The 17,166-nt window shown below is 38.8% G+C and overlaps 1 protein-coding gene across 1 annotated transcript in view; it reads right to left on the bottom strand.

Annotated features, from left to right (window-relative positions):
• Positions 1-11,765, bottom strand: part of LOC118773709 (obscurin-like) — a 37,056-nt gene extending 25,291 nt beyond the window's left edge. Inside the window, exons 1-6 of the mRNA XM_036522756.1 lie at positions 11,728-11,765; positions 9,996-10,041; positions 9,388-9,465; positions 8,345-9,178; positions 7,171-7,822; positions 4,398-4,565 (exon numbers count right to left, since the gene is read on the bottom strand). Coding sequence (XP_036378649.1) covers positions 4,398-4,565; positions 7,171-7,822; positions 8,345-9,178; positions 9,388-9,465; positions 9,996-10,041; positions 11,728-11,765 — 1,816 coding nt within the window. The remainder of the gene's footprint in view (positions 1-4,397; positions 4,566-7,170; positions 7,823-8,344; positions 9,179-9,387; positions 9,466-9,995; positions 10,042-11,727) is intronic.
• Positions 11,766-17,166: the final 5,401 nt, after the last annotated feature.

Genomic DNA, 17,166 nt, shown 5'->3' with positions numbered 1-17,166 from the left:
AATTAATTTTTTTCTTGATAAAGGTTTGATACCAAAGGTTCATTCTTGTGCATACCAAAGCATTGTTACATCTGATCATGCCCCTATAACATTTGACCTATCATTCCCTAACTCATCTTTCCTAGGAGAAACTGACGCTTTAAGTCTTCTCTTTCAGCAGATGAAGACTTTGTTAAATTTATATTTATATAAATTTATAACAGATACCCTTGTTTTTAAGTGCTAACAAGTCTGTGTATGTTTCAGACTCAAACACATGGGAGCCCCCCCCCGCCCCAATTTTTTCATATGCAGCTAATAAAAGAAAGTGCTCAAAAGAGAAGCAAATGCTCCTTGCTAATGAGATTGTGCAGTTACATAAGCAATAAGCCAGCTGTCCCACGCCAGACCTGTATAAAGAGTGTTTAAAACTTAAAATGGAATTTGACCTGCTCTCACCCCACGAAACTTAGAATCTTTTTCGGAAGACCAGGAGCAACTTTTATGAACATAGAGGGAAGGCAGGGAAACTGTTAACTACTCATCTACATGGGATCTGAGCCAAACAGAGTATTAGAGGGCTGCATATGAATAAAATGGAGGTCAGATCTGATCGTAACATAATTAATGATACATTCAGAGACTTTCATTCCACACTGTACACATCACATTCCGTTTCCAAACAGGATGTCATGGAAGACTTCTTCAATAGTTTAACAGTACCCACGTCCTTAGACCTTAAAACACACTTGGAAGCACCAGTTACTCAAGAAGAGCAGCCATATCTTCTTGTCAGAGAAATACCCAGGAGCTGGTGGCTTTCTATCAGAGTTCTACAAGAAATTCTCTGCGCAGGTCTTTTCTGAATCTCTTGAGAAAGATGCTCTCCCACAAAAACTGAACCAGGCCTGTGTCTCTTTATTACCTAACGATCCTTTGGACTGCACCTATTACAGGCCTTTTTATTTGTTATATATATATATATATATATATATATATATATATATATATATATATATATTTGTTTTATTGGGAAATTGCGATGTTAAAGTTTTAGCTAAGGAGCTGGCTTCAAGACTTGAGGATGTCCTCCCCACTGTTGTTTCCCCTGATTACACTGGGTTTATTAGGAATCTTCACTCATTCTTGTATATTCTTTGCTTATTTAATATTCTGTATTCACCATCATGGCCATTCCAGAATGCGTTATCTCTATGATGCAGAGTGGGAGGGCGGAGTGGGACTTCTTATTTTTGCTTTAGAAATGTTTGGATTTGGACCGGTTTTCATCTCATGTTTTAAGTTATTATACAGCTCTCCTTCTTCAAAAGTCGTGACCAATAATCAGTACCATTTAATTTGCATTGTGGCACATTGTGGGGCTGTCCTCTGAGTCCATTACTTATTTCTTTAGCCATTGAACTATTGGCAATCACTCTATGCAACTGCCAGCAGGTAACCGGCATGGTGAGGAGAGGCACTGAGCACAAGGTGTCTTTATACGCAGATGACCTGCTGCTTTATGTTTCCAGTCTCCATTGCCTCCAGCTCTCTCCATACTTCAATGCTTTGGTCAGTTTTCTGGATATAAATCAGAATAAGAATCAGACTTCATTGGCTAATTATGCTTTTACACATACAAGAACATCCTCTGCTGGGCCTTTTTTGCAACGGAGACAGTGTTGGTCTCCCACTTCAGGTCTTTGGAGGTTACAGTTCCCAGAAACCTGAAGGTCTCCACAGCCAAGGCAGTGCTGCCTAGTATAGCATATGTCTAGTCCACCATCATGTCTTGAGCATGTTCAGCTCTAAGTTGTTGTGGCTGCACCAGAGGGCCAGTTGTTCAACCTCCTGACTGTATGCAGACTCATCACCGTCTCAGATGAGACAGATGACTGTTGTGTTGTTCAGAGTAAGCCCTTTTGGCTGCCCTGATTTCCTTTGTCAGTGTGTTCCTTGCCTGGTTATACAGGGTCCTGTCTTCACTCCTGTAGGCCTCCTCCTTGGATCGATGTTTGTTGTTGTATCTGATGTGGGTCCTTTTGGGGATGCAGATGTCCTCACAGAAACTGATGTAGGATGTCACAGTCAGTGAGCTCATCCAAATCAGTGACTGCTAGTTCAAAGATCAGTGGCTGCTAGTTTTTCTGACTCTGATTCTAAAGTAAACCTGCACAAGAGTGTACTCTTCCTGATTAATAATGATACTCTGCGATTATATCACTATTTATTTATTTATCACTAAAGATGGTGAAAGATACATATCTCATAGTCTCATCACATATCTCATAGTCTCTGTTACATGTTGCTTTAAACTTTTTGATCAGTCTAAACAAGGTCTCACCAAATGGTCCCCTCTCAACATTTCCCATTCCCCAGCACAATTGTGGTATGGCTCTTCCCAACTTCAAAGTCTATTATTGGGCAGCCAACATATAGTGCATGTTATACTGGTAGCATTACCATCAGCTGCCTAACTGTCCATCCTGGCTTGCCATAGAAATGCATGCTTGAAAGCAGATCTCTGTCCTAGCACTCCCAGGAGCTCCCACTGACATCCCTAACATGGCTAGCAACTGTCCAGTTGTGAAGCAATTGCTGAGGGTGTGGGTTCAGTTTAGGAAAACATTCTACCTCCAAAACTCCTCTCTTTTGAGTCCCATAGTCCTTAATCTCCTTTTTATGCCATCAATGCAGGATATGGCCCTTCAGAGCTGCTGTGGAAAAGGTTTAAAATGTTTCCAAGACCTATTTATAGATAGACCTATTTATAGATAGTTCTTTTGCCTCACTTGAACAATTTAAAAAAAATTTGATCTGCCTGTCATTTTTTTTTTTAGATTCTTACAAGTCAGGCATCATGTTCAGCATCTGGTATCGGACTCTTCATTATTCCCGCCAGGCAACCCATTGGATGCTTTCCTCTGTCTGCATGCATTAGTCAAAAATGAAGTCTCCACCGTTCATAATTTAACATTCTCCCCCTTAATTGTACTTAGGGTAGCCTGGGAGCAGGATCTTGGCACACATCTGTCAGAGGATGTGTGGGACTTAATTTTTAAATTTTAAAGTCACACATGGGAGGCCCACTCAACTTCAATATGTGCAAGACACTCACTTATTCAGTTTAAAGTAGTACACCGAGCCCATATGTCCAAGGTTAAACTGTTTAAACTATACCATGGGACAACTCCCTTATATGCTGAGTATAAATGTGCAGATATCCTGTTAATTCTTATGTTTTGGGCATTTCCAAATCTGGAATGTTTTTGAGAGTTTTCTGAAGTCTTAGAACACAGAATAGAATCAGACCCCCTTGTGGCACTGTTTGGGGTTGCCCCTGAAGAGTCATGGTTATTTGCAATAAACATGAAGTCCTTGCTTTTACCTCCCTTTTGGCACATCATGCAATACTTCCATGCAATACATGGAAGGAGGCTGCCCCACCCACATAATCCCAGTGGATTCATGACATACTGTCATGCCTTCCTAACTTGAGATGATCTAATACTCTTGACAGGTTCAGAGAGAAGGTTGTATAAGATTTGGGGTCCTTTTCGTTCACTATCTCCATAACTCCAAAATTATAGTTTCTGAATAAGGCAATGTACCCCTATATTTCTTTAGAACCCCTGTGGCTTTGATGTTTTTTTCCCATGGATGTACACCAATTCTGTTCATTTTTTTCCCCTTACATCTTTGATTTGTGTTTTTTTGACATTTTGGAAAATGTTTAGCCAAGTACATTCTCAAATTTTATTTATTAATTTATTTATTCATTTACTAAAATAATACTTTATGGTCAGCACGGAAGGAGTGATGGGGTTTTGATGGATATGAAAGGGAGAGAATGGAACGGTTGGGGCAGAGGGAATTGTTGGATGTGATTGTCTTGTGTGTAATATAAAGATAATATCAACAAAAATAACTTTGAGAGGAAAGTTGTCCAAAGATGTTACAATACTCGTATTTTCCAACTAGTCAGCACACTCCTACTGATGAGCTCTGTCATACCTTTAGCTGGAATCAGCACTGTACAGTTCAACAGTAATTATAATTGTGATAGATCATCTCAAATATCGGCATGATATTTGCTGACACTTTCTCTTTCATTGTTTTTAAAAATGCATGGATCAATGTGATCTTCTGTAGAAGTCACATTGAAGGATAGGGCTGGCCTTCCTAGTGTTCAGACTGAGATAACTAACGTGAATGATCTTTTGTCTTTTAGAAACTATGCGGGACACATTCTTGTGGTTTCTGAAGAGAGATAAAGTGAGTTTGTTTTAGGAACTGCAAAATCTGCGAAGAGCTGTTGCAACAAGTCCTGAAACCAGCTGATTTCCTACTTTCTAAAACCCCTTGAAAAGACCAGTGATCAATAATTTAAACATTGAGATTAAAAGGGGACAACTTACCTGACAAAATCAGGTTACAGGATGTGGAGGCCTGACCGACAGCATTGATGGCTACACACTGATAATTGCCAAGGTCTTCCTGTTTTACAGAGAAGATGGTGAGAGACAGGAACTCCTGCTCAGTTACTGCCATTCTGATTTGATCATTTATCTTCAGTTTCCGGGCCTCTAGGGATGGGAGAGGAGAGTTAGAAGGCAGTGCAAAAAACCTTTGAATGATTAGATTAGATTTACAATTAGTTCGACATCGAACTTCTCTTTCTATGTAACACAATAAAGATTGCATATGGTTTAATACATAACCACATTCCAGTGCTGCTTTACACAATTAGGGAAACAGTAAACAACAGTAAACAACACTTGCAGAATATAACCCACTCCTGAGCAAGATAAGCACAGTATAAAGCAGACAAATTACACAAATTAATGTAACCAGTAGGTCCCTTTTAAATGGAAAGCAGATTATAGCTGGTAGGGATTTATATCTCTGTGTGCATTTTTTTCTATGCACCTCTCTTTCTACATACGATGTCATCCCCTCTGCCATCCATCTTTCTACCTTTGGACGGAAGAACAGCATGGTGTGAAACCATATTATGTTTGATACATATTTAGTGTTTCCATATTTTAACTTTAACTGCCGAGACTCATTCTAGTCTTTCATCGGTATCTTTCATGTGGTAGTTTTTTGGTTACCCGGCTTGAAAAGCACTTTGTGTTGTGCTCTGAAACAACTTCTATTTCAGCTTGACAATAAAGAACCTCATGAAATACTTAAATGGTGTTTGCAAAGAGTGACAATTAGCCCATATATATCAATATAATGTCTTCATTTGCACCTCAGTTGCATTTTACAAGGTTAGAGCCAACAAAATTCCTCAAGGGAGCACACATAAAGTATGTAGAACTGAGCACAGTTTAGAAAGCTGACAAGTTTAGAAATGTTAAAGGTTAAAATCTGCTGTGTGACTACTCTCACTAGGATCAATGCCACATACTGCACAGCTACAGCACAGACACAGAATGAATACAACTATTTGCACTGCCACTACAATAAAAATATCACACCCCACATATTGATGGAAGACATAATATGCAGTTCAAACAAGTTATCTGAGTAGTGATTAATTCACAGGAATAAGGACAAAGTATGGACTTAACACTTGATTCTGACATTCAATTTGGCTTCTCACCTTTATACCACTGTATCTCAGGGGAAGGGCGTCCAGTGAGTCTACACCATAGTGAAACCTCCTGGCCGAATGAAACAGCCTGGTCTGTAAGTTCCTCCAAGAAGACAGGCTCTAAAACATCAGTAAACATACATAGCACCAGCGATGTTCTGCTTTGCACAGTCCATATTTAAATTGGCGAAATCACAATATCAGCAATACAAATGGTGCAATTATAGGCCTCAAGATAATTAATGATCTCTTAGATAAGAAATAATTAAATTACAAATTACAAAGCACTTAAACATATAAAACATTTTCACCAAAAAGTTGTGTGGTTTAGCTAACTGCCTCGATGCCAGCTGACAGGCCAGGAATAAGAAAGTCTATCTGCAGATGAAAAACACCGTTTTGGATCTTGAGTCTTACAACAGTCTTCAGACCAATGGCAGAAACGCAACAATTGAGAAACGCCTACACTGTGTAAGACTGTACAAGGAACTAAGGAGATATAACAAATGCAAACAGACAAAGCACCACAGTGCCAATTATCATGGAGATGATCAAATTTTTGTGAGTCAAAATATGATCTTATGTTATAATTTAGAGACATTGACTGAGCTACAGCATTGTAGCTCACCAGCACTACAGCAACAGTACCAACAATTTGTATGGTGACATTCAAATGATATTTCTCAATTAAATAAAAGTCCTTTTTTGCAAATCATTCTAGATGGGTGTGACATAAGCAGAGTCCACTGTAGTAATATTAATAGTAACAGTAATTACTTCTAAATGGTCTGGAAACTGTTCATGGAAATTAGAAGTGGAATATGTTATCAATGTTTAAAAAGCACTGTCCCAACTATTATTTGGTGAAGAATCTGCTTTGTGTTTGCTCGGAGCTGGTTGTAATAGGTATTAAACTTCATGTAGGGAAATTGACAAGGCATGTCATTTACATTAGAATGTAGCTTCATTAATGATGTTTTTTGCAGAAAAAAAAAACATAAAAGAATAATTAGCTGGCAGAATTAGTTGGCAGTTCTTAATTATGTTTATGACATACAGTGGGTAGCAAACTCTTTCTGGCAAAGACATTTACATAAAGCAGCACATTGAAAGGATATATGAATAAATATAAAAAGAACTGAAAGGAGATATAAAGCATTATGTGAGATAAGAAGAATAAATAAAAAAAAAATTATCATGCATTGTTACTCAGATTATTTTCACCTGTATTCAGTTGACATCCTTCATCTTTTGTTTTCCTCAAGCCAGGAAATGTGAAAGAGAAGAGGCCAGATGTTTTCTGTTGTGAGCTTGCTACTCCAGTGTCTGGCTCTGGTTTATTCTTGGGGGTGGGCCCACCTGCATTTCCATGAAAAACAGAAGCACCTAGAGTAGCACACAGACATTTACTTTTAGCCACAGTTAACTCCATCGAACTGATTAAATATTTATCTCACAGGAAACTGTTCTGATGACAACTAAAAAGACATCATTACATTCTTCAGACAACCTGATAACTGATATCTGACAATCTCCAAACAAGAGATTAAAATCAAATTATATATTCTCTAGTGCCCATGACTACCTACCCAACACCTTGGAGAAGAGGGAGATAGATGCCTTTAACTTCTTTGGGATGGACAAGTCTTGAGATTTTTGTTGCTGCTGCAGTGAGTGAAAAGTTCCTTCTGTCAATCTCTTCCCCTTATCTGTTGATGACAATGTCTGACCTGTCCATGACTGCTTACATGAAAATTGTTTCAGTGCAGAGGTCCCAGACTGACCCAAGGGAGGTCTGGCTTCAAGAGCTGTGCTTGAATCATGCTGCTGGAAAACATCCCTAACTTTAATGCCGTGTCCTCGAAGTACTTTCAGTGTTGCAGAATTTACTGTGACATTATTGTTTTTCTGTGGGATTTTTTCAGATTTGTCTGCCCCTGCTAGTTCCTCATACTCAGACATCTGCACTTCCTCAAGAAGGGGATCCATCTCAGGATCCTGCTCAGCCTCCACCTCTTCTGAGCCCTGCAGGATGGAGTAGACTGATGTTTTCCCTGAGGAGCTCTCCAGAAGGGAATTTTCAAGGCATTCATCTTCAGAGTCAGTCAGACTACTTTTAGCATAGCTAAAACAGACTACCTCAGGCTGCTCGGTTCCAGCTTTGGCCTCCTCTGAACCCAGGTCAAGTATAAAAGATTCTCCCATGGAAAACTGGGATGTGGTAAGACATTCTTCATCTTCCTGGTGGCAAGGGGTTTCCTCTTCAGCTGACTCTGCCACCCCATCATTTTTTTCCAAATGTTTTACCACTACATCAGCCTTGATGAGAGGGTATTTTGAACTGGGAAGTGTGCTACTTAGTACTTTATCTTGATCAAATGAAATAATCTCTTGCAATGTCTCTGACAACTTTATGGAGATATCCATGCTTAGGAGTGTCTCAGATTTCTTTTTTTTTGAACCTGTAAATAACGACTTTAGCTGCACTGGCTCATTTTTGACCAACTGTGTGCCGCTCACTGTAAATGTATCTTCATCATGCCTTGTACCTGAAGTGGAATTGTATTGTTCGGCAGACATCTCTGGAGCAAGCGTACAAGGTATCATCACATTAAGCACTGCAGGTAGGTACTCTACTAATGCATTTTGTACTTCTTTGTGTGACACAGTTTGAGTCATCTCAGTCTTGACAGTATTGCCAACAACAAGTTTCCCTTCATCCATAACTGACTCTGCTGGTCCTTCAGGGAAGCTGAAACCTACATCAAAACCTTTTTTCTCATCGTTGTCAATGAAAACTTCATTGATGGTGAAAGCATCAGTCCCTTCATCTCTTAACTCAGATGAGTTTGGAGGTATCTTCATATGTTCATCTAAGTGTCTGCTCCTCCATTGTTGTTGTTGCTTTTTCATCTTGGACCTATGACTTCCTAGTCTTCCAGTCCCAGTGTCAAAGGAGCAAGATTCGGCCATGAATTTGGAACTGCATATCTGGCTTCTGCTCATTTCTGTACCTGCACTATCCTCCACGTACTCAAGAATGGGCTCCTTCAGTGTGCTAGACAGACTAGACCTGTGATAGTTATGACCCTCCTCATACGCTTTAGAATTCTCCTTCTCATTCAACATGAGAAACATAAAGGAGAGCTCTTGGGGGAAGCTGTAGAAGGCACTGTTGAGGCTCCCTCTGGAACTGCAATCCTCTTCCCCAGTAGAACCTCCTGCCTCAGAGAGGAACAGAGATGTGGAGTTGTCCCACATTTCCAAAGTCATCTGCTCTCTTGATTGTGCTGGGGAAACATGACGAAGGTCAGTCATTTCTGGTAACTGCAATTTACAGACAGAGAGCTTGCTGCTCATATCACTCTTTTTGGGACTAATCACTGCCTTGTGATTCTTCATAGCATCTGCTCCAGCTTTGATTCTGTGCTGCTGGGCCTGATTCCAAGCATCATTATACACAGAGGAGGAGCCACTATTTGGTGAGGCGCTGCTGTGGTCTTGGGGGACAGCTAAGGAGATTTCCTGAGGTGATGCCTCCAGCAGCTCTGCAATAGCTTGCAATACTATCACCGAGCCATGGCAAGAAAGAAAGTGCTGTAGGGATAGAGGGATAATAAATTCAATTCAAATTCAAATTCAATTAGATAGTGTATTATACAATGACATAAAAAATCTAAAAAATTGTATCACTCCTGAAATAGGGTTACATTCCTCTGATTTCTATGATATTTACAAGTCATGGACCTGAGAGGGAAAATTAAACATAATTTCAGGAATTACAATTCATGGAAGTATAGTTATACCTGCAATTTTCTCCTTGAAAGAAAGAATTTTAGATTCTTTACATTGATTTCAACAGACTCCTCATCTTGGTATCGGCACTAGAGAAATAAACAAGATATTCCATGTCAATATTAGATCAGCAAATGGCAGGATATGCTTGTTGCCCCTCTGAAGTACATGTCTACATCTTTATTCTCTCAGTGCTACGCTGTGGCAGGGTGACAGGGGTGGCCACCCTGCCAGGCCATGAATGGACAAGAACACAAGCTCTGTGGAAGGTGTTTGGCCATAAGCATTTTATTATTCTGGAGTTAAGAAAACAAACAAAAACAGAAATTTCTAACAGAAACACTTGCTCACAGTTCAACACCAACCATTCAACAGATGCCTACGAGCACCGTTGTACTAGCTTTAAGAAAGGCAACAAGCCACGTCTGAGCTGAAAAGCAAGCAACCTCAGGTGCCCTAATGCCTATCTGTGAGGTTTCTGCTGTCATAGGTCCTGAAGCCTGCTAAGCTGAGGGTGCCTGCTAAAAGGACCAACAGCAGCCCAGACAAAAAGTGAAAACAGCCTTCTACTCTCACTCCACTGCTCCCAGTGTCACACATGCCTGAGACCACACTTTACCTGAAACCACTCATGTGCCAAACATTCAGCTACAGTGGGATACATCCTGGGGAGAAAGCAAAAACATTAAAAATACTGATGATATGTCAGAAATTACAAATCATAATAAAATCTTAATAAAATAAGAGACCACACATTTGCATTTTGCCTGCTTTTTACTATTTTCAAAAGATTTACAAAGGTACTTAAATAATTAAAATAATTAATTAATTTAATAAAATAAATTTACTGTCTTGTACATGTCACTGATATTCAGATAGGATATTATTGTAAATAAAAGCTTACTACTTACACGCTGTAAGTTTGTCAAGTTTTCCCAAAAAGTTGGAAATGTTTTCCATTTTAGCAAGCACAGACAGTTTTGATTTAGGATGATAGTTATCCAGCTGGGACAGAATAGTAAATTATAGCTTATTTAATAAGATATATATAATTATAGTAAATAGTAAATCTTTAGAATTGTACTACTCAATAATGATACTTTAAATATATGTGCAAGAGGGGTAGCAACAATATTTCCAACAGTTTTCAGTAAATATGGATTGAATTCTAAGGCAGTTTTCTTTGTACTTATTAATATAATAAGTATAATAAGTGCCTTTCGTGACATCAGACTTCATGATTTCATTAAAATGAAATTCATAATCCTGGGCCTGCTTAGAGCATCATACAAAATATTCAGGACTAGGTTTAACATTTTGACTAATTTTCACTTCTTATGAATTTAAGGACAATTTCAGTGGTTGGGCAATGAGTTTGTGAATCAATTCTAGTTTAAATTCGTAGACTTAATTGTTTTCCAAAAATTCATCTAATTACACAGATTTTCGTTTGTAAATTCAACATAAAAAGGTAGTTTTGCATGGTTATCCATGTTAACATGGGTAAACTTTTTTCTCAGGGATCTAAATAACTGCCAGGCAACCTACTTAATGGGTTTACTAGGTGCCTCTAAAGCTAGGCTAAAAAGGCTTAAAATCCTAAAACTATGCAGCACTTATAGCCTGCTCTCGTGTAAAATTCCAAGCTCACAAGCTCACTGTCAGTAAAGAAGTGATAATTCTGCACAATTCAAATGAAAACAAAAAATAGATGTTCAAAAATAATCCCAAATAGTAATACACAGTAATAAGCAGTATGTGATATATAAATGTGAAAAAACTGGATTCATATTTTTATTTTTAGATTAATTAATGAATTTTTGAATTATGACCATCAGCTCTCAGATATATAATAGTTCTTCCCAACCATGGTTCCCACATACACCAAGAGTGCAGCTGCTGTTGCTTTTGTTTGAAATGCTTGTGTAATGATTCATTTTGGTTTATGTTTTATACTTGGGTAGGCTATGTCTTTGCAGCTAGTGTCTAGGAGCATCACAAATCCCCTTCCTAGTATTTAGGCAAATCACGAAGAGCGAGAGCAGTCACCCCACCTGGCCTCGAACCCGGGTCTACAGGGTGCCAAACCTGCAGCTTGACTACAACGCCAAAGAGCCAAGCTTGTTAGTATGCCAGTCAGAGCGCATACTCAACCGTAGTGACAGCACTCTGTCACACTGCCCTCCCCTTCTGGAAGCACGCCCATGCGCTTCACACACAGAGACGTACCTCGTGCATTCTCATGCCATACTTCTCCCATCCCAGGGTGCCCCACTCACTGATGCTTCACCCATCTCTGCAGTCCCTCACACCAGGGTAAACCTAACCTGGGGGTCCCTCATATGGCTCACACACTGGGCACGTCTCCGATGGCCTTGCGGCAAGCCATCCCACTCTAACACCATATGTAGCGAAGGGCGAGAGCAGTCACCCACCCGGCCTCAAACCCGGGTCTACGGGACACCAAACCAGCAACTTTACCGCAACGCCAAAGAGCCAGGCTCGTTGGTATGGCAGTCAGAGCGCACACTCAACTGTAGTGACAGCACTCTGTCACAACAAATTCTGAGCTAAGGGGTATTGTTTGCAACTGTGTTAACATGGTATGCTGTATTTGAATTTATGTTAACTGGTTTGCTTGCTTGCTTGTAGTATTGTAGGGGAACCAGAGACACTTGAATATTTAACCTCCAATTTAAGCTACATTTTTGATATGAGGTTTGTTGTCTTGTTTTCTCATTATATACATCTACAAGGCTGAAACTTTTTAAAACTGAACTTTGCAGGCATTACTACAAATATTGTTAACAGATGAATGCAAGATTTAAACATCTATGCGTATGCTTTACTCCAGCATCAGTAATTGAATCAGGTGTACAAAGCTGGCCCCATTTTTAAGCCAAATGTTTAGCACAACTGACACAAACATTCTAAATTTCAATAACACATTTTACCTTGCAACTTTTTTTAACCAACTGTAGAATGCTCAATTACTATACAGGTGCTGTGTTATGAAAAATTGTGCTATATGTTCATTATAAGAGATACATGGATTCATAAATTAAGTCTGCATCCCAAAACCTGAAAAATACACAAGTGAGGTATGCAACAAAAATGCTCAGGGCTCCTAAATGTGAATGAACTCCAATGACTTCCAAGGAGGATGGTAACACCTTACAAGATTAACTATCAAGGATTTCTAAACCAGTTATGCTGAACGATTTAAAGAATCGTAATCTTGACTGACGTTTAAAACATCTTTTTTTCAAGAAACAGAAAAAAATCCCCACAACATTACTTTCCCTCAGCAGAAGAAAGTACAACATGCAAGAATATGGAAAGTCAAAGTAGCTCTCATCTATAGGTCACGCAATTTGCACACAACACAGCACAGTGTGGAATTGTTCCACAGAAACTATTGGTGACATCTTTAAATGTAACTTGATACATGTGATACAGTAGACTGCCTGCTCCATTTTCTCCAGCTCCATCCTTGTCACAGCAGACAGTCCAGGAATCCATTACCATGGACATTTTACTCTTTAATTAGGGGGCTAAGTGTGGGCATCCTATTGTTTTTGCCCAGAGGCAAAAACTGGTGCATAGGAACCCTATCATAATTACAAGATTATTAGGGGTCCATGAACCGAACATGCTGGATCCCTATTGTTTTTAGTTTTTCTTTTTTTTTTTTTGCTGTTTTCCTCGATCGCCCATACAATACAAACAGGGAGTCGAAAAAGCCATCAAATCTGGTAGGGGTAGTGGACCTTTGAACCTACAGTCCTCTACAATATGGTCTCTGGATGAGATCTTTGATTGAAGTTCCCTGTTTCAAAAGTCACAAACCTTGGCAAACAGGTTCCTCTCCTTAGCAGGAACAACTTAACCTCAAGAACATATTAAATCTGCCAAAGTTGATTTTGATCTAACTTGCATGACTATAATATCATATATTACATAAATATCAATGATGACTTCTTTATGAACAGTTGGGCTGATTTGCTTTGAATTTGATACTTATGATCTTTAATCTTATTCTAATCTATACTGTGAAAGAGAAGCTGCTATATGAAAAAATGTGGCTGCCGCAAGCCAATTAAATTGTGTCATTTCCTAATTATAATGCAAATGAGCCAAAATCATTCACTATTGCATCAATAATTCTCATATTTTTTCTGCGGGCCATGTGTTTACAGGCCATGTTGAGGCCACATTGAAATTCTGTTCCAAATTTGAAAGCAATCCATTAAAAAACACAGGCTCCACATGTGCTCTAATGTAGAGCAAATTTGTAATGTCAACAAGTCCTCTGTGGAGAGCATATTAACATACTCTCTGGGAGTGTGGTACGCAGGCTCCACAGCTGAGGACAGGAAGGCTGTGCGGAGGGTTATTAACACCACCCAAAAAATTATCGGCTGCCCTCTGCCCTCCCTGGATGACATATCCAGATCCCATTGCCTCAGTAAAATTAAGGCCATCACAGGAGACCCCTCACATCCCGCCTATCACCTGTTTGACCTGTTGCCCTCCGGACAGCACTTCAGGTCAATCAAGTCCCACACCACCAGACTAACCAATAGCTTGGGCCATACAGACTGCTAACAAACACTGACACCCCCCCCCCCCCCCCCCCCCCGCCCCAACCCTCTACCTCAATACAACTGTGCAATTCCACTGTGCACTTTAAGTAGTTTTTAAAAGGCCGTATTATTGTACAAGTTTTTCTTTATATTTCTTTATATTTACAATGTGTCTTCTTTTTAAATTTGTATTTTATTGTATTTATTGTATTTTATTGTATATTATTTTTCTATACCCAATGTTGTGTGCCTTATTTGTATTGTGTTTATATAAATGTTCCACAGTGCGCTGTTGTTGCAGACCACCCACAATTTCGTTGTACCCCCACCGTGCAATGACAATAAAGTCCATTCTGATTCTGATTCTGATTCTGAAGTACTTCAAAATCTTATTCTCATGAACTGTAACTTAAGCTGATGTGAACTTTGGGGTATGCCCTAAATTGCATAGTGAAAGTTGTAATGTGAAATAACATCACATGCCAATCAAGTCTGCCAATCAATTTGCAAAGGTGACAAAATTTGTTTCACTTAAAAGTCAACTCCTCATAAATCGTTAGGCCAATTGGCATAAAACTGTTTAATTTGTATATAATTTCATTCATCATTGGATCAAATATTCTCAAATTTCTTGAGCATAATGTCAAGGCCCAATGCAACAGGTGTTCCAAATTTGAAATCACATGATTAGGGACCCTCTTGAATTATCTGTCAAATCCTTAAATATCAACTCCTCAGGGCATATATTTTGAAATGTGTAATCTTGGCATTAACTTCTATTTAAATTGAGAAGGAAACGTTGCTACATTAAAAAACATATCTGCATCAAATCAATGAAACAGATATTGCTGGCAATGTCATCATACAGGTTCTTCTGGACCTCACTGCTATTTTTGATCCAGTATACCACAAAATAATACTGATAGAACCGATAGAGACTTTGGATCAAGGAAAAGAAGCATAACTTGGTCCCACTTACTCTGGGACCTATGTTGTTCTCACTATATATGGTCCTACATGTATGTCCTCTAGAGCAATAAGATATTGTTCCAAAGCTTCTCAGCTCTAAGTGATGAACCTGAGGATAGCTCATTGGGATTTTATCCCAACAAAATGTGGATGACATAAAGAACTAGATGAGACAGAATTTTATTCAGCTAAATCAAATAAAAGCTTCAGTCCTATTAATTGGTGGTCAAATAATACAATTTTACAAATTAACTTTCTAAACTTGTTAATCTTTAATGAAGGGTTATAAATTTAGGGGAAATCCTAGACTTTGACATGTGAAAAACATCACCAAGGTCTCCTATCATCTTAGAAACACTGTAAAAATAAACTATTTTCTGTCAGTACCTGATGCTATCAGTTATTCACGCTTTCTGTGATTCATCACGCCACAGTTGAATAACTGAAAGAATTCTCTGGTGTCCCAAATTACATAATTGGGCAATTTCACTTTGACAACTGCTTGTGAAAAATTGAGCAGCCAGGCAACTGACAAGAACAAAAAAACACAGAACATACAACTCGAGTCCTCTCTACATTGGCAGTTAGTTGTAGAGTTGTTTTACAAGTCTTTATTGCTCGTTTTTAAAGGAAAACTGTGGTTGACTCCAGAATAATAACATCAGTGTTTCAGTTGTACAAGCCCACTTGAGCTGTTTAACTATTTTTTACCTTTTCTGTTTACTTTGATTTATACTTATTTCTACTGTATGTATGGTGTAGCATTGTATTAATGATTTTACTTTTGCTTACTTCTCTTTTGTCACTGTAAAGCAAACTTGTGTGGAATGAAAGGTGCTTAAATAAATAAAATAAATATAAAGTGGGGTAAAACTGGTTGCAATCTTAACAGGACCTTTCCTATCACTTCATTGTTACAAGGTCTTAGCATTGAGAAAACCTAAACTGCACATTTTAGAGTAGAAATTTGTGTATATTGCACCATCTTGAATGTTGTACAGCACGCTGCCATCTCACCTTGTCAAACAGTCCTTGGTTCTCATGTAAGATGAGGTCTCAGTGGCCTCATCAGCAGTGTCTTTCCCAGAGCTGCAGGTCACTGAAGGGAAAGAGAGAATTTGGTAAAAAATAATCCATCTGTGAAATTGCAGACAATATCATCCATGACTATCCAACAAAATTTAAGTACATAATGAATGTATAAATGTATTGTGTAATCATCAGGAATAATGGTTATTCTGTTCAATGCTGCAAATGCCTTTATGGGCATTTATTTCAGTGTTATTCTTGGCACAGTGGAGACCTTAAATAACCTACCCTATGTAGGTAGCTCTGGATGAGAGTGTTTGCTAAATGACAATAATGTAATATAATGTAATAATGGACTGAATTCTGTGATTAACAGTGCAAATATTAATTGATGTAATAATGCTCTTTTATATTTTGTCCAGAGACTAACGGGGCAGCTGTGCATTTGAGACATTATTAGGGGGTGGTTGTAACGGTACTAACAGTTACTTCTGGGCGTACCCTTGGTGAATGCAGTGCCATGTTTGTTCTCAGCTATGCAGTACCAAACTCCAATGTCGGAGGGCAGTTCAGAGGGGGTGATAAGCTGGTAGTGACCCTCCTGGTCTCCACTGATCATGTAGTGGTGACTCTCCTCAATCAGCTTGTTGTCCTTGAACCACTGCACCCCTGGCAAGGCGCCGTCAGGGACCACACATGCAAAGCTGTCTAGGTGTTGACTTTGCACATTCTGGTTGTTAAGTTCCATAAGGAAGAGGGGAGCTGCTGTAATATCAATGACATTGGATATAAAGTAATCAATTATGTACAATCCTTAAAAAACATGAGCAGTTAGATTCATGTCTAGGTGTTTATGAAAAGTGCACTGTATTTATTGTGTTTTCTGTAATGAATAAATCACATGTAAAAACTATTCTTAGCCTTCACATTACATTGAAGACATCATGGCAAATTTGTTCAAACCTTATAATTAAAGCAAGTATTACAGAGTCTACATGTTGTTTACAAAACTGAATACTGAATACTGAATGTGCTTTCTCCCAGCTCTGACAATGGTGTTTTGAATAGGTAAACTGCAAAAAAGTGCTGCCTCACCAGAGTTTCCTGTCATGAATCTAGGTGGCAGTTTCCTTAGGGTTATGGCAGCCTTCACATTGCGTAATTCCACCTTGCACTGACCTCTGTGCAGTACAGTCATTTCATTGG

Source organism: Megalops cyprinoides, chromosome 2, assembly GCF_013368585.1.
Source record: "Megalops cyprinoides isolate fMegCyp1 chromosome 2, fMegCyp1.pri, whole genome shotgun sequence".
Lineage (NCBI taxonomy): Eukaryota > Metazoa > Chordata > Actinopteri > Elopiformes > Megalopidae > Megalops > Megalops cyprinoides.
This window is presented reverse-complemented; position numbering and strand designations above follow the sequence as displayed.